General features: G+C 37.5%; 1 protein-coding gene across 2 annotated transcripts in view; it reads right to left on the reverse strand.

Annotated features, from left to right (window-relative positions):
• The window catches only part of crybg1a (crystallin beta-gamma domain containing 1a), a 44,916-nt gene that overhangs the window by 7,831 nt on the left and 9,948 nt on the right, over positions 1-27,137 (reverse strand). Inside the window, exons 2-13 of one of the 2 annotated variants that reach the window (XM_081393760.1) lie at positions 18,742-18,889; positions 12,722-13,911; positions 6,945-11,427; positions 6,417-6,455; positions 5,869-5,987; positions 5,600-5,774; positions 5,285-5,424; positions 4,362-4,488; positions 4,217-4,252; positions 2,106-2,287; positions 1,853-1,979; positions 1,524-1,669 (exon numbers count right to left, since the gene is read on the reverse strand). In XM_081393760.1, the coding sequence (XP_081249886.1) occupies positions 1,524-1,669; positions 1,853-1,979; positions 2,106-2,287; positions 4,217-4,252; positions 4,362-4,488; positions 5,285-5,424; positions 5,600-5,774; positions 5,869-5,987; positions 6,417-6,455; positions 6,945-11,427; positions 12,722-13,911; positions 18,742-18,889 (6,912 nt within the window). Of the gene's footprint in view, positions 1-1,523; positions 1,670-1,852; positions 1,980-2,105; positions 2,288-4,216; positions 4,253-4,361; positions 4,489-5,284; positions 5,425-5,599; positions 5,775-5,868; positions 5,988-6,416; positions 6,456-6,944; positions 11,428-12,721; positions 13,912-16,162; positions 16,583-18,741; positions 18,890-27,137 lie in introns of those variants that run through there. The other variant, XM_081393761.1, reaches the window with a different exon arrangement.

The following is a 27,137-nucleotide window of genomic DNA, read 5'->3' on the forward strand; positions in this document are numbered from 1 at the left end:
AGGCAAAATGTCACTTACTAATCTTATAAAGTAACCCATAGGCTTTAAATATACAGAAATATGTGTGACAGATACATAAAAAGACACAATGACATTGTGATTCAGTGTTAAATATGAACACTATTGTTTTACTTATCTCATAATTTATTCATTTCAGTATCATATCAAAGTCACACCTTTGCTAATGATGCAGAGCTACAGTGACACGTGTGTTCTTGAGTTTTATGTGTCTGTTCGAATGTGAACAAGAGAAGAGAGAGACGGGGGGAGTGTGGGTGTGTTTGCCACACCATGACTAAAATTATTATTATTTTTTTAAGATAATGAGTCTGCCTCAGGATATATGACACCTCACACTCATGTGCCACTCCTTTCATTAACACAAGAGCAGGTATGAACTTAAACCATGAAACAGCTTTGTAGCATACCATTTATCAGAGTTACAGAGTGAATTAAGAAGACTGCTGCATTTTAACACATTCGTTTTAGATCTAGTTTATAGATCTTACAGAACTAGTTGATGGATTAACTGACAAAATCATCCTCCATTAATCATAAAATAATATATATAGACACACACACACACACACGCACACGCACACACACACACACACACACACACACACACACACACACACACACACACACACACACACACACACACACACACACACACTACTGTTCAAAAGTTTGGGGTTGGTAAGATGTTATGCTTTTGAAAGAAGTATTTTTCAAAAATATAGAAAAAAAACAGTAATATTGTGAAATATTATTATAAGTTAAAATAATTGTTTTCTATTTTTTATATATTTTAAAATGTAATTTGTTCCTATGATGGCAAAGCTGAATTTTCAGCATTTATTACTCTTCAGTGTCACCTGATCCTTCACAAATTATTCTAATATGCTGATTTGCTGCTCAAGAAACATTTCTTATTATCATCAAGGTTGAAAACAGTTGTGCTGCTTAATATTAATTTTTGGAAACCATGATACTTTTTTTTCAGGATTCTTTGATAAATAGTGAGTTCAAAAGAACTTTTTTCTTATAGAAAACATTTTTAAATTATAAATGTCTTTACTGTCACTTTTTATTAATATAATGTATCCTTGCTGAATAAAAGAAAAAAAAATCATACTGACCCAAAACTTTTGAACATTAGTGTATATTTGTCTGATTCTCAAATATCTTTTGCTTCAAAGCAAAGTTTGCAATGTTTTGATTCATCTTAAAGTTTGTTAGTTTGGTTAATGACTCTGAATTAGAACCAAGACTCCTAAAAATGTGAGTGGTGACTGTTACACTCTTGAATAATGAGTTAAATAATGAAAGAATTATAATTTTTGACTGAACTACTCCTGATTTTATCTCTGTAAGCAGTTGCCCATAAGAGCTAATAAAAATTTCACTCACAGATTTACAGACATACTAAGGTTTTGAAAGAAAGGAAGAAAACGAGAGAGTGATGTCTGAAGGAGGGAGTTTGGATATAGATGGAACTAAAGGGACAAACAGACACTCACACTCCAGAGAGGACTTCCACTGATTGCGTCTTTATGCCAAAGCCAGTGGCTTCCATGTTGATGACAGGTTCCAGCAGGTCCACATTCATCCCTCTCTCAGCGAAATCACGCTCACTGAACATTCTCACGTGAGGAGTAATGAAATCCTACAGAAGGACACAAAACCATGAAATGACTTACAACCTCCTTATTCCAAGAAAACATCAGTGCAAGTCAGAAAAACACAAGGCTACACATAGTTTATTAATGTGAGGAGGTTATGCTGTAAATTGTTTATTTAATATTAATCTTGAGCTCTTTTGTTTCAGAAATGGTCTCCGTGTACATACTGCTAACACAGGACGTATAGATTGGAGCCTGTCTTCCAGTCCACCCCAGTCAGTGAAGTCTGCATACTCTCCTTCCTCCAGAAGATACTGGCGCCCCTCGAATCCTGGAGCAGAGTATCCTACCCAGCTATGTATGAACAAAAACATGAATCACTGTCTGAGCCAGCTAAAGGCAATAAACCAGCAAGAACTGCGACCAACAAAACCAAATCCTACAACGTCAGTCTCACTGTCAAAAAATGAGTACACTCACAGGCCACTCAGGATCTTCAATGAACCGACAGAACAGAGTCTCTTTCTCCTGGTGTTGTCTGGACTCTCAGTCTCCTCTTCTTCATTTTTCTTCTCCTCTTCCTCTCCTTCATCAAAGTTGTAAATGTCCCTTTCGATCTCTATGTACTCCCCTTGGAACATTGGATTTTCAAAGAGTACTGCCTAATTTCAGACAGAGAAAAACACTTTACAGCTTCCTGCAAAATAACTTTCAGTCAAAAACATGAAGCAACATGAACAATTTAAGCAAGTTGAAGCAGTTCAAAAGATATCTGTTTAGAGCTTTTTTAGTCAGATAAACAATTAAATAGCACAGACAGATGCAATAACACATCCTGTGTGAACAGGCCTGAACACAACATCCCAGAATATGACTAAATGAAATGCTACAGAGGTCTTAGAGATCATTTATTTTCATACAGCAAAATCCGTGACATGTTCAATGTTTGACTGGGGTGTGTTTATGTGTGTGCGTACATTTGTAGGCAGAATATTCTGAATTCTGGGAATTCTTCCTCCAGAGTTGGCGAGGCTCTGGCAAAGCCGACTCAAGGCCTGTATACTAGGGCTGGTCCGAATACCATTTTTTGAGCTTCGAAGCTTCGGTAGTAATGAACATTGAATATTCGAAGCTTCGGAGAGAGGGTGCTGAACATATTCTTCTCTCTAATAAAGGCAGGAATCTCTATGTGTCTGTATGTCCGTTTGCATTTTGATTATTTCGAGAACCGTTCATCCAATCGACTTCACAAGGGAGTGCAGTGTCACATTTGGTGCAACACATTCAGAATTAATAAACCTTTAGTAAACTACAGAACAGCGCGAGCAGGAAGCGGCGCACCTCACGCGGGCAGGGCTTATATGCTCTGAGAATGGACACTGCACTATATAAAACGCACACACACAGGTCTGTTAAATTAAGCAATAGCCTACTTTTAAGGTAGTCTAATATTTTTCTGACACAGTACAGGGTAGATTTAAATAAAGAAAAACTAAATTTAAATAAAGAAAAACTGAATTTAAATAAAGAAAAACGAAATTTAAATAAAGAAAAATGAAATTTAAATAAAGAAAAAGGAAATTAAGTTAAATTAAAAACGAGATTAATTTAGATTGATAATAACGGATAAAAAGGCTAATACATTTTGTTTCTATTATTCTATTTTCCACAATGTCAAAGCAACGCAGCTTAACCCAAAACACAAGCTCAGGCATGCACTTCGGTTCATACAAACTCCGCTGTTCTGCGCTCTAGCCAGAGAACACTCCCGCTTCAGGATACTGGCGTTGGTTCTATTTCTAGCATGCACGCGTTTTCCGCATGGCTCGAGCCTTGCCTGAGACGCGTGTCTCACGCAGGCAGTGTGCAAACTCCAACCTGTTAACATGGGAGCCGAAATAAAAACGGACACGCCACGCAGCCTGTGTGTCGCCGGCCTTTTTCAAGTGCGAATGAGAACCGTTTCGCGGGGGATCCCAGGAGTGCAAAAAAAAAAAAAAAAAAACAATATTCGAATGTCAAATTTTCACATCGAATACCAACCCACCGAACGAATATTCGAATATTCGGGTCCAGCCCTACTGTATACAGCACTCAGAACCCAGCCAGACATTAGTTCAGGAATGTCAGAAAACTTAGAGGCACAGTTCACGCAAACTAACCCAGCTTCCTTAGTCCATCATATCCTCTGCCATAACATTTTATTGCTTCTTATACGTAATATATAGATGTAATTAAATCATTATGGGATCACACGCCTCTGCTATGAGATACATGTACAGCCAAAGTTTTTACTGCATCTAACTGTAGTTTCAAAGTCAGACACAATGCTGCTGCTCTTTCACGGCTCAGGAAAAAAACAAACAAAGGCTGGCACGGACTGAGAAAGCAAATAACACAAATCCCACATCTGGGCATGCTCAGTCTGGTCCAGACTACCTGCATCAACAGGTACCTTTAATTCCAGGCTGTACAGAAAGTCTTTCACCAAATAAATGTGCAAAATTAGTCTTTAGTCATTACAATTTTCTCAGTGAACTACACCTACTGGCACAATCAGTGTTCAATGAGATTTAACATGTACAGCTCACCTTAACTTCATTGGGATTTTCCACCTTAATTTCACCCTGTGAAAATCATAAGGAACAATTTTATTCGAATATCTGTTCATATATCTTGTTTATTAATGATAAAGTTAAAATAAGTGTGTGAAAGTGAGTGGTGGTATGTAATTACCATTTTCAAGGGCCGCAGTGATCCGACAAATGGGGTGGGAAAACCCCAGTCCTGAGGGCAGGGATATACTCCTTCCTCCAAAACAGCCAAAAGACCCTGGAAACCTGGGTCACTAAAGACCAACCATCTACAAACACACAACTTCAGTAAGAATCGATCTAACAGGTTTTTTACAGGAAAAAAAAAGTTTTAAGTATTGTGGTACCTGGTAAAAGATAACTTTCATTTTGTAAATTAAAAACATGCCTTTTGAAGCTTTGGCAAAGAACAAACATGCCAATGCATAAAAAAATATTTTGAAAATGTCATCTCCAACCAACACGCAACGACAAGAAAGCAACATTCCATTCAGACACACAGTCTCTTTCTCTGAAAAGTCTCACAACTCCAATCATCGGTCACATGCTTTAACCTCAAAACTTTCCACTAGATCATGCAGCGAGGCCAAATATGAAGCTTGTGTCCTTAATCTCTAATTTTGCTCCCATACGCAAGATTATTTTTGAAAGAAAGAAATTCATACTTATTCAGAAAGGAAGCATTAAATTGATCAAAAGTGACAGAAATCTTATAAATGTCTTTACTATTTCAAATGAATGCAGTTTTTTTTTTTTACTTTCCATTCATCAAAGAATCCACATAAATATTGAACAGCACAACAGTTTTCAACATTGATAATAATATAATAATAATAATAATGTTTCTTGAACAAAAAATTAGCACATTATAATTATTTCTGAAAAATCACATGACTGGAGTAAAGGCTGCTGAAAATTCAGCTTTAAAATATATGAAAGCAATAATAATAATTGTGTAAACAATATTACTATTTTTACTGTATTTTTAAATGCAGCCTTTGTAAACATAAGCATCCCATATAAGCAGGCATTCTGGCATTTATTTAAGATCAGAAGCTCACTTACACCCCACTGTGGACCTTAATAGACCCAGTACTCTGAGGAATACCAAATGAACAGGTTTCTATGGTGTCATCGCAGAATGAAGACATTCGGCCCATCCCATTCAGCTCTGTGAACAAGTCTATTTTTGGTGTCCTGTAGTCCTGAGAGGAAAATATCAATGCAAATCAAAGATCAAAGGATGCACGTCAGTGCTTTATTTGCATTTTTTCAATGCATATTATACTTCTTTTTAAGAGACTCTTTGGGTAATTGTACTGATTAATAAGAGTACTGAGGTCAAGTGTTGATGCATGTGACTCATGATTTTAGACTTACCCTTAATGCAAGTCTAATGGAGCCAATGATCATGGGTGTAGTTGGGAGTGGCAGGCTGTCTGGCCCCATCTCCCCACTGGGCTCTGTCTCCGCCCACTCATTTGCTAAGTCAACTGACCCCTCCTCTAGTGCGATGGTTCGGCCCTGGAAGCCTGGCTTTTCATACAGCAGCCAGCTAACAGGACAAAACAGGAAACATTAGCAAACTTGCATTTTAAAGTGTCACGAGATTTGTCACATTCTTAACAGGAGGAAGTGAATGTTCCTACCATCCTCTGACGACCTTTACGGAGATGAGTGGAGAAAGTGTCAGAGAAGTGGCATCCTCTACGTCTCTGAACACCTCGTATGCCTCTCCTCCAAAATGAGGTTGTTGGTATATAACAATCTGCAAGCAAGAATATTTAAACACTCTCCATAAATGAGTCACATGGTTTCTTCTTGCTTAATTGAAGCACTGTATGAGCGGATAATGAACTGGAAAGTAGCAACAAATTAGTTGTACTAAAATACCTACTAAATAAATGAAGACTTAAGATGCAAAAGCCTAAGTCCGTCTAAAGTTTTTGTTTAATATTAACATTTTTATCAGGCTCCTATGTATAGGTTTCTACCCAAGTACCGGCATTTCTGAATGGGCTGAGGCAGTGAGTTTGAAGTGAAAGTATTTGATGAACGTATACTAGTATGTACGGAGAGCATTCACTCAATATTATTATCTAATTTTTGACAGAGGTGGCTTTTGCATCGGTCTTCAAATATAGTACTATAAATATTATAATTTATGATCAATTTTGTATAGATAAACTTGCAATACCTTTCCAGGGCGTCTGTGGAAGCCCCTGACACCTGATGTCTAGAAATCAAAAACAAATAAGCTGATATTCAAACATTATTTCCAATATAATCATAAGAAAATTATGACATGACATTTATTACATTTTTAAAAGTACTATGAGAGATTGACTGGACCTTTGGTTTAAAAATAATACTGTTCACTAAGGCACTGTGGTCAGTGGTACCTATAAAAACAAACTGAAGCCTAGAGGGCTTAACATTCCCCTTAAACACTGAACAACATAAGTTCCACTAATAAAAGACGAGGCAGGTACAGACAACTCAAGCAGTTTCAACAGTGAAGCAAGACTTCCCCACATCCCTGCAGCGAATAAACTATAAACAAAGGCTTTATACACATTATGCACTAGAGTATATACCACATGCTGTTCACTATACTATATTATACTATACTATACTATACAAGCAAGAACTTAAAATTAGGACTTTTTGGGCTTTAAAAGATTTTTTTAAACAGTAGGCACTCTGTATTAAGAGTATTTCTTACCTCTGCATATGTTGGTGAGCGGCTGGTGGGTGTGAGCAGTGGAATCTGCTGAGTGCTGTTGGATGGAGATGTTAATCCTGATATGCCTTGCAGTCCCATGTTTGAATTGAATGTGTTGGAGGTGAGACCAATATCCAATGCAGGGAGAGAGCTAGTGTCAGGCCTTTGCTGGTTAATTGTGTTGGATTCTTTGCCTTTATTCATGTATTTCTCCAATAAGTCAGGCAGTTTGACTTCTGAGAAAGTTGGAAGAGAAGGAGGTGTCAATGGGCCCTTTACTGAATCACCAGGCAAATCACCAAGCCCCTCTTTTGGAGCTGTGACAACATGGGACAGTGGTATACCCTTCTGCTCTCCTGAGGTTGGCACCACCTCTGGTGGTGGCGTAATGGGGGACTGAATGCCATTAATGAGAGAGCTTGGTTCAGTTCTGGCTTTTCTTGATGTGTTTGGGTAGTTCACAAGGTTTGAAATTATTGACATTCTTTCCAATCTTGACGACATTTTTCCAGAGCCTTCTGTGATTTGTTTTTCTCCATCATTTTTCTCCTCAGTAACTGTGAGCTTTTTAGCTTTGTCTTGTTCCCGTCTAGATGAAAGACCTTTATAAAGCAGGCTGTTCTCAGCACGTTTGGACAATGGGTTGGTTTTTGCCCCTTCATTGTTCTTCTTAATCATCATGGCTGGAGAGGGGTCTTTTGGTCCTGCAGTTTTTCTTGTCCCAAACTGGAACTGTTCTGGGTCAAGAATCTTTTCAAAGTGATCTTCTTTAATGGCCGGCATGGCAAAAGGTGGCGAAGGCATCTTGTTCTGCCCATGTTTTCTTGGTGGCAAAGAGAAAGGGGAGCAGTTCTCTTTAATGTTACGAATGAAATCATCAAAGTCACCCGAAGTGTCAAGCTGATTGTCATCACTTGCAGAACAATCCAACCGTCTCTCTGTTTTCTTTTTTGCAAAACTTTGGTCCACGTCTAACCAACTAGATGGTGCCTTGCTAATTTGTGAGAGGCTTTTGGGGTCCAAAGGAAGATTCTGAGATGTAAATTGTTGAACGCTTTGGTCGGATGGTGGTTTCAGCTTTTGTAAGTTAACAGCTGGTAGTTTATCTTTAGTCTTTGCAAAATCCTTGACTTTCGGGTTAGACTCTGTATTTTTAATTCGGACCTCACTCTTCCTGTCCACTTTGAGAGTCTGTTTATCTGGTATTTTTTTAACTGATGGAAATTGCTGCTCTAAAGTCTGATTACCTTTTTGAACAGGTTCTGGTTTAGAAGCAGCCTCTGGAGCAGTGAACACTGCTACTGCCGCCTCATCGACTTGCTTTGATATATTGGATTCATTCTGTTTGACACACTCTGGGTTTGTTTTACTTGAGTCTTCAGACTGAACCGGTTGCTTCTCTGAAACTTTGCATTTACCACTTTCTTCTTTATTTTTAACCTTTTCATCTAGCTGTATAGTTGTTTTTGGTCGTTTCAAATCTGAATTTAGAGCATTTTTCACACTGTGCTCTTTGGTCTCCATCTTCTGGACTATCTTTGATGAATTCTCTGAAATGACTGGAATGATTTGTTCCTGAGAAGGGCAAGACTTCTCCATACCTTGAGCACTCAGATTACTGGTTGGCTCTTTCTCAAACCCAACAAGAGACTTCTCTTTGACAACATCTGGCAGCTCATCAGATGCAACCTGCACATGTGATTCTGTTGAAACTGGTAAGTTCGAATCTGTCTGTCGTTTTATCAATTGTAAATTGTTTTCTGAATCTGACACATCCAGTTTGACCTTGTTTTCAGCAGAGTCAGATTTTTCATCCTTCACTTCAGAAGAAGCTTTTGATTGTTTAGCTGTTTTGGGTATTGTGGAAATTTCATCTGTCTTAGTAAGGGCACATGCCTCTTCTTTGAATCCAAGAAACTTCTCTTTGACAACATCTGCCTGCATATCTGGCATAATCTGGACATGTGACTCTGATGAATCTGGTAGATTTGATTTGGTCTGAAGTTTTATGGTTTGCATTTTGTCGTTTTCTGAAAGCGACACATCCAGTTTGACTTTGGTTTCAGCAGCACCAGATTTTTCATCTTTCATTTCAGAGGAACCTCTTGATTGTTTAGCTGTCTTGGGTTTTGTGGAAATTTCATCTGTCTTAGTAAGGGCACATTTGTCTTCTTGGAATCCAAGAAACTTCTCTTTGACAACATCCGACTGCATATCTGGCATAATCTGGACATGTGACTCTGATAAATCTGGAAGATTTGATTCGGTCTGACATTTTATGGTTTGCAAATTGTTGTTTTCTAAAAGCGACACATCCAGTTTGACTTTGGTGTCAGCAGCACCAGATTTTTCACCCTTTGTTTTAGAAGTGGCTTTTGATGGTTTACTAATATCTTGAATACTCAGATCACTGGCTGTGTAATGGCCCATCTCAGGTATTGAAGAAATGTCATTTTCCTTGGTAAGGCCATATTTCTCCTTCTTGAACCCAGTAAGCGGCTTCTCTTTGACTGATAGCTTATCTGGTACATCGTGGGCATCTGGGTGTGATGAAATTGATAGATTTGACTCTGTCTGGTGTTTTTCGGAGTGGGAATCATTCTTTTCTGAAAGTGGCAAATCCAATGTGACTTCAGTATCAGTGGCACCAGATTTTTTACCATTTGTTTCAGAAGAGGCTTTTGATTGTTTAGCCTTCTTAGATATTGTGGAAATTTCATCTGCCGTAGCAAAAGCACATGTCTTTTCCCCAAACCCAACAATATCCTTTTCTTTGGCAATATCTGACTGTTTATCTACTGCAACTTCCACATGTGGGTCTGATAAAACTGACAGATTTGATTCTGTCTGTTGATTGGTTTGACAATCATTTACTGAAAGTGATGCATCCGGTGTGACTTTGGTCTCAGCAGTATCACAATTTTCACTCTCCGTTTCAGAAATGGCTTTTGATTGAGTACAAACATTTTTAACGGTGTCAGATTTCAGAGCAGCGGTGGGTGTGACAGACAAATTTGTCATCATCTTCTCACATTTGTCTATTTTTGAATCTGAAGCTGCAGTTGCCTCTGCCTTCCTAAAATCTTTCTTGGGTTTAAGTTTAGTGGGACTTTTGAGACGTGGTGTTGCTGACTGTAAATCACCCATGTCCTTAACAGGGCTTTTCAATTTGAGCTCTGGTGATACCCTGGCCGCAGCATTCCCAGTGGCTTGATCACATTTGGAAGATTTGCCATTACTTTCAGGACCGTTAACCAGTGATGACTCATTTCTCTCTGGCTTGGTAAGTGGCAGAGAAGCGGGTTCATATGACTCACTCTCTCCGCGGGCAACTTCTTCATCTGAGGGCTGTTTAAGAGGGCTCATTGGTGACATTTGAGGCAGCTTTCTTCCTGTTGGTGACACATCAGTCATGACTTTTCTTGGACTCTTTGGCCCGCTTAGCTGGGTTTCGTTCGCTGACTTCTCCTTTTCAATGTTCTGCTCTGATTGGTCAATGCCAGGCGCTGAGGAAGAAAGTTTTACCTGGGTTTTGTTGCCAGTGTCACCAGATTTGACATTACTCTTTGAATAATGAAAACTACTCTTTGATGTTGGACTTCTGTCACTGACAGTTGTTGGTTGTGTTTTTGATTTTTGGATATCTTTACATGCTTTGAATTCAGTGTTAAGCCTTGTTGAATCAGAATTGTCCAGTGAAGATGGGGAGGATGGGGATTTATCATCAGAAAGTGAATTTTTTAGACTTCTTTCTCTTTTAGGCTTTGAAACAGTGACCTGTTCTTTAGTGGGTTGAGAAGTTTTTGTCATTAGTGAGGCATCCAAAACATCCCTCTCTTCCACTCTCTTTGTCTGTGACATTTTCTGCTCTGGGCTTATTAATCCTGCTCCATTCTGACGTTTGATGGACATCTGTCTTTCAGCTTCAGTAGACACACTATACACTGTGACAACCTCCACCACTTTCTTTGGTTTTGTTTGAACCTCTGGTCCGGTTTTCTTAGGAATTCTGGTCTTAGTGTCAATTGGTTTACTAAGTGTAACAGATTGGTCTTTTTCTGTTGGAGACCGGATCTCTTTTTGGTCTGTCTGCTTCTGCGAAAATCTCCGTACTGGAGGCACTTCTATCGTTGATGCCTCAGAGAGGCTTTTAATGCGAGACATAACAGCTTTTGTTTTAGGGGCAACTTGTGGTGGAGGGCTCTTCGCTTTAATTCCCCCATTTGTTCCACTTGCAGCTCTGTCCGTACGCTTGGATGGCACAGATGAGTTTTGATGACTGCTCATCACACTATTAAATGGTACTTTATTAATTGGCATTTCTGGGAAATCAGTGGTGTCTCTATTCTCTGTTGAAAGTTCAAAGGGGCTCTCTATATCCTCATCGAGAGGCTGCTCTTGAATGAAAACAGCACAATCTTCTACCGACTCATTTGTCTGTTGGTTGGACTGATTGACATTCACACTTTTGGGGTTTGGTAATCTGTGGAAAGACAAAGGCAACAGCAATGTTAAGAGACAGGTATGGGAGGATCCATGCATTCATATGCTTTCAACAGCATGCATCACATTGATGAGAAATAATTAGATTTCTTCAACCGTGTAAAAACTCTTAGTGTTAAAGAGCTTAAATTATTTCAGATTTTTTTTTATGAACTTGTTTGACCGCATTTTTAACCTTGGCATCATCATTGAACACAACTTAAACATCTTAAACTTTTAACCATGACATAGAATATCAATTAATTGTGTAGACTTTTAAGATTACTCATCTGAAAAGGGCTGATAAATCAGAGGTGAACCTGCACAGAATTATTCAGGTAAATTTCTGTTGTGTGAATTAAAGATCAGATCAAATCAAACAATAGCTGCTGTAGAAACCCAAGCAATCCCTATCTTGACAGTGAATCACTTGCACTTAATTTCCATTGTACGGGTGTTCATTTACTTTTATCACAGCTGTACATGAAGATAAGATAAATAATGAGATAATCAAATCAAATTACATAGAAACAGCAGTTTTTAATCTACAGCAGTTTTAGATCTATTCTTCCCTAAAGTCCACAACAAAACTAATATATTTTAAAAGTTTAAAAATTTAGGGTGAGTATTTTTTATTTTTTTTAAAAGAAATTAATATATTTATTCAGTGAGGACGCATTAAATTGATCAAAAGTGGCAGCAAAAACATTTATAATGTTATATATATATTTCTATTTTAAAAAGATGCAGTTATTTTGAACTTTCATCATGGTTTCCTCAAAAAATATTAAGCAGCACAACTGCATTCAACTGATAATAATAAGAAATGTTTCTTGAGCAGCAAATCACAATTTTAGAATGATTACTGAAAGATCATTCAACACTGAAAACTGGAGTAATGGCTGCTGAAAGTTCAGCTTTGCCATCACATTAATAAATTACATTTTAAAATACATTAAAATAAAAACATTTTAAATTGTAATAATGTTGCACAATATTACTGTTTTATTGTATGCATTGTGTGCATGCAATACTTATTTCAAAAGCATTGAAAACATCTTACCGACCCCAAACTTTTCAATGGTAGAGTGTATATATAAATATATATATATATATATATATACAGAAACCTAAATCTATGGAAAGATCTGAGAGTCATTGTTCATCTCATACTCAAAATCATGGGAACCCAAGTATCATATTGCACACAGTCATCTGCACTGTACAGACTTAACAAAGGCCTCGCTGCTCAGTAACCCAACACAGACACACAAACACAACACAAGAGTACTTACATTTTCACCCTAACCTGCTGTACATTCTGCGTTATATCCAAGTTAGTCTCACTTTCAGCTTGTTCTTCCCCGTCTAGGCTTGATTGAGAACCAACTAACACTCTTTTAGCAAAGACTTTTTCACTCTTTGAAAGTTTCAAGCTTCTGCGTTTCTCTTCATTGCTGTCAGCATGTAGGTGTTCAGGAATAAGTCTCTCTCGAGTTTCCTCCTCTGGTGGTTCAGTGCTGTCTTGTAAGGTGAAGTTGGCTGGCTCTGGAGCTCGAGAAGGACCAGGAGTGTTGCTGGCAACTGCACCGAGGATAGAGTAACTCTCAGTTGGGCTGGCCAGAGCAGGTTCTGCAGGAGAAAGTGAGTCAGTAATGGAGCTCTCACTCTCCTCCTCTGTCAGGTGAGTTTCCGCCCACACGGCTCTGTGTACTTGACCAGGTGAGGGAGAAGATTGAGCTGAACTCTCCTCTGCCTCAGGGGAAGTTGTGTTCGTTTGGGTGGGAAGCTCATTATTGCCTTCTTGATTGCTTAGTTTGCGTGATTTCCGCTTGCAGCTGTTTTTCTTCCCCATGCTTTCAGTTACTGTCTGTTCTCCAGGCTGAATGTCGGAGGACGATGAGCTTCTAGAATGTGATCCCAGAGTCACCCCGACCAGCGCCGTGTAATTCCCGCCGCCTGTGATGGTGGGTTTCAAAACAGTTTTTTTACTCTCGGTCCTTCCTGAGGCCGAAGAATACTTTGGCGTGTCAGGAGTGTGTACAGGGACGTCTGCACATTTCTTTATTGTTGTGTCTGTTGTCTCCTTCTGGTACACCTTGAGCTTCCTGTTCACTTCCTGCACCAGATGCTCGGTCTTCTTGTCACAGGAGGTCTCGACCCTGCTCACTTTGATCACTTCTACCTCTTTTACGCTCCCTCGTCCACTACTGCCACTGTCAGCAAAAGGCAAGTCTCCTCCATATGCGACAATGGAGACAACACTACACACGCTGGGACTTCTGTTCTCTGGACCAAACTCTGAATTATCATCAATCTCTCTGTGTTGAGTCTGTTTCAGTTGTTCTGATCCTGAGTATTTGGTTGGGCTGGTTGCCTCTGGCGACAAATTTTCATCACTGTCATCCGATGTGGTTCTGCTTTTTTTCTTCCGAGAGAAAAAGCTTCCAATACGATTTAAAACTCCACTCTTCTCCTCATAACTCTAGGAGAACAAAACGGAAAAGACAAGTAAGAACACCTAGCCTAAATTAAATAAAATCTCAAATAACTATTATTATTACATGGCTTGGTTGAATTCTAATGTAGAATGCAGTCTGATATTTCTTGATAACAGACCGCTGCTAAGTATAACACACCGTTGCCATGAAAAACAGAGCGTTGCTATGGATGCAGGATTCTAACCGTAGCGACGGAACAGACTATTTTCTTTAACGTAAGCAATAGAATCGTTTTTAAATCAATAAACTCCTTTTTAAATCAATATTTTGTGTCAAATTATTGATTTATTTGGTAGGTAGTCATGTAATAAGCAGGATAATGCTTATTATCTCCACTTATTACATGCTCCGCTTCGCGTTGGGGTCCTGATCAGCCTGTCGGGGTTGTATTTGCTATAACAACCGCCTCGCTCTACATTATCCCTTACTTAAACTTGAGTACTTACGACTGTGCTGAGGGGTTTACAGATTTTGAACATTAATAGCAATTTTAGTTCCAATTACTAAATTATGATAAATGATCTTGACAAAATAACACCAATGATACTGTGTATTTCTGTGTTCCATTGGCAAATAGTAATCGGAGTTCTGACATTTACTGATTTACAATTTATTTATTCAAAATATGCAAAGTAAAGAGTCACTGTATTGTTTGTATTCCCAGAAATCTTGTTTTAGCTTATTTATTCCATTTGCTGGAAGGTAAAAACCCTTATTGCAAATCTATTGGATACATATGCTTATTTCCCACATAGAAAAGCATAGGTAACTATGTAACTGATATTTGTTTTCCCCAACCTGCGAGCTGTCTTCCTTGATGACTCTATCTATACAGCACAGCTTATCGTACCATATTGCTTCAAAATCAATTATTCACGATTACACTCTTCCATAAATGCATAAAACCTTAGTTATAGAATAAAGGAATTCAACAAGATAGCCACACACAATCATTAGAAAAAAATATGTAAAATGTCTCCAGAAGTGACGAGTGGGACTTGAGACAAGTCCCAAAACCTCCACAATCCATGATTGTTTGATTCAAAATCTGAACATGAGACCAACCCAGCCTTGGCGGGCACTCTAAAATGAGTGATGTGCAAGAACATACAGTCACCCAGGAACAAGAGGAAGCACAACAGAACATTCAAGTCAGCACAGAACCCTAATCAAACATCCTCCAACAAAATACTAAATTTACAGTTATTATTGTTACTTAAAAATGTGGTACCTTGGTGTTGCCACTGACATCGGTTCAGTCGGTTTTAATGTAAAACTCAAAATATTAAATTTTAAATGAATAGAATAAAACTTTTTTTTAACGGAATCATAAAATACATTTGATAGATAAACTCAAGTACTTAATTTATAAGTAAATAAGTTTGGGGGACATATCCATCTCTCAGATACATAAACATAAATATTAGCAGCGCCACGTTGACAAGAACATAAATTCCAGACTCCCGAGGCAGTTATACTTTATGAAAAAAAAAGAAAAAAAATCTACATATAAAAAATTCTGAGCACCCGAGGTGAAATGACTAACCTCATACCTTGCCAATTCCCCGTTTATAATAGATGATCTTTTCCTCTACAGAGCAGTCCTCTGAAACATGTACCTCCTTGTTTTTACCTCCACCTACTAACGTCCGATTCATAAACGAAGCATTCCTTGGAGTCGATACCTTTTAATGATTCAGTTCACAGAACAGGATACAACGATTACTTCATAAATAGGTCTGGAGTGCCTTTCCCACACAAGCATCGCCAACTATGGTCGCATGTTAAATTGAACTATGGACAGAACTTGCGGGAAACATAGCCTAACTAAACATATAAACTTGATAGCACGCAGCAATACCACGACATAGCGTAAATAATAATTTATTTATTTTGAAGCGGCTCTTTTGAACGAACGAAAAGTGATTCGCAGGATCACTGTAACTATCATAAACTAGGACAAAGGCGGTGTCTCAAAACCGAGTGTTGTGACCGTCTACCTACACAGTATTTGGGCATTATTAGAGTGTTCCGATTCAGCTCAGAGCGACCTAAGAACCGGGGGGGATCATTACCGCGCATGTGAGAACACACAACATGCTGTCTAGGTAACGTTAGGCAGCTCAATGTGTTTTAAGACAGTCAAAAACTCTCCAGACACGATAAAACCCCGAAAACAAACACAACCTCTTTCCCTTAACGTTTGATCTGTTTTAAACAAAATAGCAGTCTTACCATTTTATCCAACTGATGGTGAGTCTGTCTCTTTTTTTTTTTAGTTTGTTTGTTTTTCTTCTTTTTTTTCATGCAGTGTACCGAAATCAGATCACATAAATCATTGTAAGCAGTCCAAAGTTCTCAGCAATAAAACATAGAAGAAACAAATAGCCGACAGGGTATTAATCCAGCTCTTTTCTCGATTACGATATTCAGACCGTCTCATTCAATCGCTGTTCAGTCGCAGACTGCATGAACCGAAAAAATGACAAAACTTTTTGAAGTTGCAATCATGTTCTGTTTACTTTGGTGGCGCCGCTCCAGGAGTTTTGCTGGTTGTGCCACATGTAAGTGCGCTCACTTTAGAGCTGTTGTGCAACTGGCAAAGTTAAACACCATTATTCGTCCACAGTCAATGTATGAAGACCGACCACATCCAACCAAACGCCACACCCTTCCTGTCTATCCAACGTGACTCTACAGACCACCGGCATTAATAACACCAAATAATACAACTCATAATAATAATAATAATAATAATGTTGTTGTTGTTGTCAACCTTTAATGTAATATGTAATTTATAATTACAAAACAATTAAATATCTTTACCTGTACAACAATTACTTTACTTATTTATATTCATTTCTGTATTGCACTTGTCAACTGGATTCTTTAACTTTATGTATAGCATCAAGTGAAACTACAGTGAATACAATTCAATAAAATATTTAATATATCATTATTCCATTTAGTTGCATGTTCAGCCCAAAGTATGTGTGAGCAATGAACTGGGTTGTTCGTTTTGTGCATTAATTGAGTACAACACATAATTGAATGAATATTCACTCATTTAAGTATTGCTTTGGATGAAAAGTATCAGCTAATAACACAAATAACACAAACCATAAGCATAAGTTATTGCTAATAACTTTTTAAAAAGGAAGGTGTGTTCTTTGTTTGGCATCAGGTGGTTTATCCATAGAAGCATAAAACCTTGAAGTTCTCTTTGTCATGGACAACAGAAGGTCAGCCTTCCTTAACACTGCTATTGAGGATTTTGTTTGACTTCACTGTTGTATGACTTTGACTTTACTTTTCTGTCAACTCAGTAGGTCAAAGTGAACACTCTAATTTTTACAATATTGTTACTGAAATCTTTGGTAAAGAGACACCCAGTATAGAGTGCTGAAGGGAGGACATCAAAACGAAAGACTAACCCTCGTTCCCTCGAGATTTTCCTATGGGGTTTTATAATGGGGTTTTTCAATTTATGAGTAAAATAAATCCATAACTTGACGATCATTTGAGGTTATGTTTTACAACATAAACTGCACACACTCACACCCCAAACTGTCTTATCTAGTTACGTTTTCAAAAATACAGCTTCAAAATTTGCATTTTTGCTAGGGGTGTGTGTAATCACGTCATTGGAAAAAAAAGTCAAAGTATCATCAAGTAATGTTTACCACATGCTATATTTTACTCATAAATTGAAAAACCCTGTTATAAAACCCTATAGGAAAACCTTGAGGAAACTAGATGCGAATTAGTCTTCCGGGTTTTGACGTCATCCCTGCATTGCTCTATTTCAGATCTATTTAGGTAATAATGAGCAACCTGAACCTGGACTTTGTATAGAGTAGCCTATAGAAACATAAAGTGAAGGCGTACATGTTTTTCTGTGTATGGATAACTAACAAATGGTTGTGTGGACAAATAGACTTTAATGGACTATAATAATGTTTAAATTATACTTCTATCCACATTTTTCTGTTCTTTTGACGTCCATACATATTATATATTTAATGTGTAGTTCACTGAGTTGTTCAGCCTGTGCTGCCCTCTGCAGGCTCATGAAAGAGTTAACAACACTTAAAGGGATTGTTCATCCAAAAATGAAAATTCTTGAATGATTCTTGAGGGTATAATGACTGAATTTTCCTTTTTGGGTGAACTATCCCTTGAAGCTGTTCAAGAGATCATTACGTCATGAATGGAACTGAAACAGATCAGCAAATGGGGAAACCAAATATAAATAACCTTGCTACTTATTTCACTAACATCAAACCATTTTTGTTATAAATTGCCGACAATGGTTATAAAATGTATGTTTAACACATTTGAGCTGTTTTAATTCACTAGTAGCTTTTTACCAAGTATTTTTACGTAGAAAGTTAAACCATAGTACAAGAAGCAATGTACAATGTCCTTGGTTTGTGAACATGATTCAACAAATGAGTCTTCTCTACAAAAACCATCTGTGCAGAATTCAAAAAAGAACCACATAAAACACGGAATATATTTCAGATAGATTCAGCGTCCGTTAGTGTTTGTTGTACAGGGAGCTGTGACTGCTGTAATCTGATCCTCTGATGAAAGTAGAGCAGCAGCTGCCCAAGGCTAAAGCAAACTAGTCTCAGCATAGGAAATGCAGTCAGCTTCCTCTTCCTAACAGTAAACTTTAGTGATCTCATCAAGATCAGTATGTTCTTTCTGTTTAACAGGACAAAGTGTAAAGAGAATTTTAATATCTATATATTCAGGATTAAAAGACATTTCACCCCATGTGATGTCCATGTCTACCAGGATCTACCTACCTTCCTGTGTTTGCGAGTGGGAGAAGATGGATCTGAAAGGGAGATGAGATCCAGGCTTATCAAGGAATTAGCCCGAGAGCGGACAGGGGTGGGGCAGGTGTCGGTCATCAAATAGTCCGCCGTTTGGATGCTCATCTGATCAAAACTCCTGTGGAACAGAGAACCAATTGTTACTGTAGTATAAAATGACTCCCAGATGCCCTAGTTTGCAATGGAGATGTAAAGTGCAAACTCAGTGCAAACAACTGCAAGGGGGCTCTATAAGATTGTATTTTGTTTTTCTGTATTATCTTGACAGATAAAATGACTTTTCAATACAATAAAAAGAAGCTTCAAAACAAAATCCTCTCATGTGAATCACATGGAACCAGTAAAGAACATGTTCAGGTCACATTTCAACCCAAAGTCAAAAAGGGGAAAAAAAAGAAACTACAGGAAATTTATTATAGTGAAATACTATAATACTTTTAAGAGTATGTGGCACAAGTTAAAATATCAGAGTGTTTTTTATAAGCACATTTAAACAGAAAACCAAGCATAGGTTATTAAAACTAATTAAGTGAATTTATTGCATATATTTCTTGGAAGAAAGTGGTGTCATGGTCTCAGGTTCAGAATAAATATTTAAGTGCTGCAACAGCTTTGTTGTTTTAGTCCTGCTCACTATAATATGCGTTGTGACACAACAACAACAACAACAACAAGTCTATCTTTTAGCATTAAAGTGCAATATGAATAATTTATGGTAATAGGAATTAATTGTCATCTAGGTCAGAGGTCTTCAACCCTGCTCCTGGGATCCACTGTCCTGCAGAGTTTAGCTCCAACCCTAACCAACCACACCTGAACCAGCTTATAAAGCACTTCAGGATCACTTGAAAATACACATGTAGGTGAGCGGAAGCAGGTTGGAAATAAACGCTGCAGGACAGTGGGTCCAGGAGCAGGGTCCAGGACAGTGGGTCCAGGAGCAGGGTTGAAGATCTCTGATCTAGGTGTCAAGACGGCAACCTCCTGGAATAAAGTTTGACACCATAAAAACGGTCCTTAGAAAAGATTCCTCCATTCAATGTAGTGTCAGTTCTTAAATAAAATCAGTCACATTGGCTTCAAAACTATAAATTTGCTCTAAAGTGAGAAAATCTTGTCTAGGTATTGTGCAAGTTAACGATTGTGCAATTGAACCATTTTGCAATATAACCACCAGGGAGCAGTCTAAGATTAGTTCTGCTTAGTCCCACAAGTATGCAATTGACTTTTCCTTCACCTAGGCTGCATCTGAAATCACATACTTCCTATAGGTGAAAAACAGTATGTGACAAAAAAAGTATGTCCGAACAGTACTTATAACAGAGTAGCCAAAAAGTACCCGAATTACCTATTACTTCTGTCCAGATTCTGAAGTGTGCATATGATGAACACTTTACTATCCCATGAGGCCACGGGAGAGGATTTGTGAATGGCAGTGAAGCGACGCAACTACACATGATAATGACAACATGGCGAATAGGCCTTATTCAAAGCAGCGCCATCTTTGATTTTTAATGGGAATGAAAGCGAGGCTGTGAGGGACAAACATGCATCTCTTCTATGGGCTATACTGTTATTTAATGTGTTTTTGGATTGTTCTGCTCATGAAACACTGGAAAAATATCTTTCCAAGAAATTTCAGTTGACAAAAAACTCCCAAAAATATAAGCTGTGGATAATTGTAAGTAATCTTGGAGCTTTATATAGCTTTCTACAGCGGATGCCATTGAAAACACGGCAAGTCTATCCCTCACAGCCTCACTTTCATACCTGTCATGGCGCTGCTCTGAATAAAGTCTATAGGCATATGTCCAGATTACATTCACGCATTTATACTATATAGCGGTCGCAAAGTACTGATTCAACATAAGTAAAATAAGTCTTCTAGGTAAATGGAAAACCAACTTAAAGAGGTTGTTCCACATTATTAAGCAAGTCACAATTCTTATGTAAAATGGGGAAGAAGAAAGATCACAAATCTCTCACAAATCTATTGACAGTTGAATAATCTCCAGTTTTTGCAAAATATTAGTTATTTTTATGCCTTTTGCAAGACATTGCACCATTTCATGCCTTTCATCCTCAGAAAGATCTTTCTTCCTACCTATATTATGTGAGAACTGTGACTTGCTTAATAATGTGGAACAACCTCTTTAAATAGGTTTTCCATTTAAGAAGACCTGGCAAACTATAGGCCTACTTAAACCTGTCCGAGATTGATACCAGATATCTAAAAAGATATGAGAAACAAATGCTTTCTTTGAAAAACTAAAATCTGAATGTTTACTGATATGTCACTCGCATAATAATTTGGAACACAGTGTATGAACTGTATAGGACATGGTACATCCCACTGGCACAGATAAAAAGTATTTGGAAATCATCATAGTTCTGCGACACAACTTCCGTGCCCCATAACGCAAACATCTTATTAAACTTCTTTTTTTTTTTTTGACTGTTAGAAATATGAGGAAGGTGCAGAAATGATCCGCATGCTTCCATCCTTTTTCTAGAGAACACAGTATCTGAGTAAATAAAAACTTTAATGCAGGAAGAATACCTGAACACCATTAAGGGGAAAAAGACAAAAATGTTCTTTGACAGGTTTGTTAAAGTAAACGAAAGTCTCACAGATCTTCAGCATGCAGCGTGTCTGATCTGGCGGTTCTGACCACAATCCAGTGTTCACGCTTGACTCATCACGTTGAAAGAGTTCACATTAATTCAACTGTTTGTGTGTTGAACGCGATAAATGGCTTGTGGCATTCTGGTTTCTTAATCCGAATCAACAGCCCTGCTTCATCCTACTAAAATCTGAACTGACAATCTATGTTGGTTCAAGATTTTCCAGGAATATTTTATTAAAAATCATGCTTCATATTGTGAATGACAATCATTTGTTTAGCTACGGCTCAAAAAAGGTTTAATACTTCAGTTTCCTCTCTGACTGTTTGAGCCCTCAGGCAAATGCATGATCTGGCATGTGTGTCAGTAAGAGAAGCCGTGATCTCAGGGCTATGGATGCTAACGCAAACAACCTGAGACGCCTGCGGCTTTTCATATTTAATCTGAATAAGCTCATATCCAGTTTAATATTTTGTATCATACAGATATCCATGAATATTCCTTTCAGTGCATTTTGAATTGCTTCGTTGTTTACATGACACACATTATTGTCAATTGTCTGGGGGGGGGGGGGGGGGGCTTTAAACTTAAAAAGAAATTGCTGATCTACTGTAACTTGTCCCTGACCCAGACAGATGTGAATAATTATATGATGTGTGTTGACCTGTCACACAAAATTGTATTATGTATATATAAAAAAAAAAACATGATCTGAACATGAGTGATCATCCTAACACACATCCACCTGATCACATGACAGCACATCCTGTGTCTTGTCCCTGTCACAATTAGTAAAAAAATTAAATAAATGCAGGAGTGGCAGAGCTCTGTGAATGACAGGCATCTGATGCACTTTCTGTGGAATTATGCTAATGTTCAAGCACTGCTTGCCAGTCTCACACCCACATACAACACAATGAACTATTAAAAATGGGTTTCGTTCATTTAAAGCAACACCAAAGATTATTTTGTACCTTAAAATAATGTTTCCAAAATCGTTTCAGTGGTTCATCAACTCGTAACAAGGTGAACGGCACTTCTGCATTTGCTTTGCGGCCCTTTATCGGCTATAACCGCACTATGCAAGTTTGCCAGATCGGGTAGCGGATCTGTAGTTTGAATGAGACATAAGAAACTACAAATTTGACTTGCTTTACGACAAGCGTTATAATGTCATTATTTTGTTTTTCTTCGTTTCTGATGTCGCAATACGTCATCATTTCATAAAATCATGCAACATACTCTCCCTTGTCTGTGGACATCGTTATTTTCGAAGCCGGTGCTGGATAAACAAATAGCGTGAGTGCGACGGTAGGCAGTGGTAGGTTAAATTATTAACGACAGCAGTAATGGACAATTCCGATTCCAACCTGTAGTGGGACCGAAGAGGAAAAGTGATTTGGTGTTGCTTTAAATAAAGCTGAAATACAATAAAATAGAAATATTAGATGAAAAACAGTCTTTAACTTCAGTTTTTGCTGCTGACATCTTAAATATTCAGCTAAAAAATTAAACCCTGTCCTTTTTGTCTCGGTTTTGGGATTTTGGAAGATTATCAATAATATACAGACAACAACAAAGAATTGAAAGAATTACTTTCAAATGATGTGAGAGCAGTTCTGATCACCGAGTGTTATTTATGGATTTTGGAGTAAAGAATTCACTAAAAGGACTCAAACTTGGATTCTAAATCTGTAATCAAAGAGCTTTATGTTTTCATTACTTAGGACAATGCATTTGGGAGGGTTGGGGTACTTTATTTAAGCAAGCAAATATTTGTGAGAGCTTTGCGCAAGGACAAAGATCCACAGCAGAGGCTATTCTTACTCAGACCGCTGCCCCTAACTGTTACATAACACTGACATTCTGACCCAAATCCACACACATTCTGACCACCCCCCAAAGACATAGAAAATAGTCTGTGCTGCATAAGTTTCTTGCAGTATAAAAGTGTGTGTGTATCCAGTTCATGTGTAAGGATTGTGTCTCTGTCTGTCTGTCTGTGTCTGTGTCTGTGTCTGTGTGTGTGTGTGTGTGTGTGTGTGTGTGTGTGTGTGTGTGTGTGTGTGTGTGTGTGTGTGTGTGTGTGTGTGTGTGTGTGTGTGTGTGTGCGCGCGCACAATGAAACCCAATGCTTTCGTGTACAAGGTCCACATCTTATGTTCATGTTTACATTTATCTGAGAGAGTGTGCCACATGCCAGCTCTTTTTTTATCCTAACATATAAAGGAATATTCTTCATTACTTCATACTTGTTAAAGATTAGCATGAGGCCAAACACAGTATTTAAAGTGATAGTTCACCCAAAAATTACAGTTCTGTCCACATTTAAGAGCCTGACATACTTTAAAGGGCACCTATTATGCAAAATTCACTTTTACATGGTGTTTGAACATAAATGTGTGTTGGCAGTGTGTGAGCAAAACCACCCTAGAATGATAAAAATCCACCCAGTGTTTTTTTTACAATCTCAATAAATCATAAGCACTGTCTCAGAATGAGCTGTTATCAGATTCTGCGCAATGTGACGTAGAATTGAGCAGGCTCCTCCCACGACTGTTGACTGACACTTCAGTTTGAGCATAGACCCGCCCTGAGTGAGCTGGACACAGAGTCCGCCATTGTTCGACGCTTGAGCAGCTGTAGACAAGAATGTCTCCAAAGCGATTGAGGTGTTTAGTTGTTGGATGTAAGAATGAACATAGCAGTCTTCATTTACTCCTGTTGTTACTCAAGGATGGATCTGTACTGTTTGTGATCAAGCTTACACTCTCCGGAGCAACAGGCCTAACGTGACTGAAATGTTCTTCAAGAATGATCATTTTTATGAAGCTCGTATATTTAAGTTCAGTAATTTCACTTAAATGAAAATTACCTATGAATTGTCATTTAAGTGAAATTACTGAACTTAAATATACAAGCTTGATAAAAAATGATCATTCTAGAAGAAAATTTCAGATGACACTTAGAGGCTTTTGCATCTGAAGTCTTCATATATAAATAAGATCGTTATGAGGACAGTTAAATGTAATCAGGTACAGTTAATGTGACCACAGACTCATCTTATGCATCACTTGGCTTCGCGGTACAATGGTAATGTGACAAATTACACACGATAAGCTGTTGCACACAGTGTTGGGAGAGCCACACCCCTTCATTACATAAAAACGGTTTGCATACAGACTGTCGCCAGAGCATTCATGAAAATTCAGGATACAGGATGTGTGAAATCATGCAAGAAAAGACAACAGGCCACATGATCATAATAATAAAAATAAATAAATAAATAAAAACAATGCAAAATACAATTTCATAGAAGAAATATTGATGTTTTTTAATTCACTCAATAATAGCAGGTGTTGCAATTTTTTTCAAATTCAAAACTTTTAGTGTTTTTTTTAACACTATTTTGGACCGCGGTAATTCTTGAGTAACAGCAAGAGTGTCTTTCCAATTTTAAAACAACAGTATTTTTCTGAGTATAGTCAATTGGATGGGGGAGCCTGATTATTCCTAACTTCTTCACCTAGGCCCACTTCAGAAAACCTGTTGTTGGTGGTTTTGGAGTTTCTTTTCTTTTGAATAGGATGGTGAGTTTTTGTTTGTTTAGTTATATTAGAGAAAAGGGAGAGCATAGGCAAGTTAGCTGACCCGGAAGATTCTTTTGTGTTTGTTATATTGAGTTAGGAAAGTTTTAACTATGAGTTATATTTTAGAATAGTTAGCTCACTAGTCCTTATTTAAAGGGTTAGTTCACCCAAAAATGAAAATTCTGTCAGTAATTACTCACCCTCATGTTGTTCCAACCCCATAAGACCTTCGTTCATGTTTGGAACACAAATTAAGATATTTTTGATTAAATCTGAGAGCTGTCTCACTCCTCCACAGGCTTCTAAGACACTATAACTTGCTGGCCCAGAAAATGTATTAAAGACATCGTTAATATAGTCCAAGTGACTCCAGTGGCTCAATCTTAAGTTTATAAAGCGACGAGAATACTATTTGTGCGCAAAAACAAACAAAAATAACGACTTTATTCCACTTTTCATTTCTTGTCTTTTCACGTAGTGTTTAAGCGTAGCGCGTCTGTGTTGCACGTCACCACACTATTGGCCGATGCTGGTCATGTGTGTGATACGTGGTGACGTGAAACACAGACGCGCTACGCTTAAACACTATGTGAAAAGACTCGAGGCCCAGAGAGAAGGAAATGAAAAGTGGAATAAAGTCGTTATTTTTGTTTGTTTTTGCGCACAAAAATTATTCTCGTCGCTTTATAAACTTAAGATTGAGCCACTGGAGTCACTTCAATATATTAACGATTTTATTAACAAAAAGTACTTAAAAAACTAGGTACTCTAAGACTTTGAGTAGTATTGAAATTGGTGACTTGTAACTTGAGTCATTTGGACTAAAAGGTATCTCTACTTTTATATAAGTATTGTTTTAGGTACTCTTTACATCAGTGTTTCACAACTGGTGGGTCGTTTTGAGTGGGTCGCAGAGAGTAAAGAAACAACATCAACCATAGCAAAAAAACGTAATTCTAAATGTTTTTCTAGTGTCATACTTTTATTTGAAAGACACTCATGAAAGTTTTTGATTCATCTGTCAGACATTATACTGTGCTCTTCAATCACATGCATATCACTTCAGTATATTCTTTCCTTTTTTACTCTATATCTATTTTTTTTTATAAAAACATTACGTATACTGCGTTATACTAAATTGGGAAGGGTCACAGCACTTGCATATAGTTGTCCTGTTGTTAGTTCAATTAGGAAACAAGCATCTGCTAAATGATTTAATGTAAATGTCAATGTATGAAGAGCAAAATAAATTACGAGCATGTCCAATAAAAGTCCAATAAAATTACAGAAAAGTACCAATAAATTATATAACTGGTATGTCATGTGTTAGCTGGAAAGGAATTGCAGGTATGAGGTTCATTCTATTCATCTTCAGTATGTTTTACTAAGAATTCATGTTGTGCAGTTGTCATGGTATTGGTAACTATAGTTTCCATACCACTTTATTTTCACTTTGTGTTGTTTTTGATGATTGTGTATCATATCAACATAAAAAAAAATAGTTTTGGACTGCTATTAGCTTTACCTTATACTGTTCACCAGTGTAAGTGACATTATTAAAGTTTATGTAAATAAATTTGCCTGCCATAACCTTTCAGGATGATTTCATTTTAAACCCACACCCACACCCACAAAAAATAAATGGTTAACCTAAATATGGTCACGGTTTTAAAACAATGTGGCCTGGTCGGTTTCACAACTTATTTTGAAAAGGTCAAATCAATCATTTTCATTTTATTATTGTCCAAAGGATAATATTTTAATGGAGCAAAGGGGTTTGGTAAATGAAAACTCCCACTCCCCTTTACAAATTATGAAAATGACTTCTGTCATTCTGAAAGAGAAATCTGTCATTATATAACATCAATGACTATGCTATGCTAATGACTATAAATTTTGTTAAACCTAATATATACAGGTGAAACTTGAACAATTAGAATATCGTGCAAAATTTCATGTATTTCAGTAATTCAACTTAAAAAGTTGAAACTAATAGATTCATTACATGCAAACTAAGTGAGATATTTCAAGCCTTTATTTGTTATAATTTTGATGATTATGGCATACAGCTTATGAAAATTTTCAAAACTTCTCAGATTTTGAATTTAGGGTTTGCATAATCTATAAGCCATAATCATTAAAATTATAACA

The sequence above is a fragment of the Scardinius erythrophthalmus genome, assembly GCF_964197995.2.
Source record: "Scardinius erythrophthalmus genome assembly, chromosome: 19".
Lineage (NCBI taxonomy): Eukaryota > Metazoa > Chordata > Actinopteri > Cypriniformes > Leuciscidae > Scardinius > Scardinius erythrophthalmus.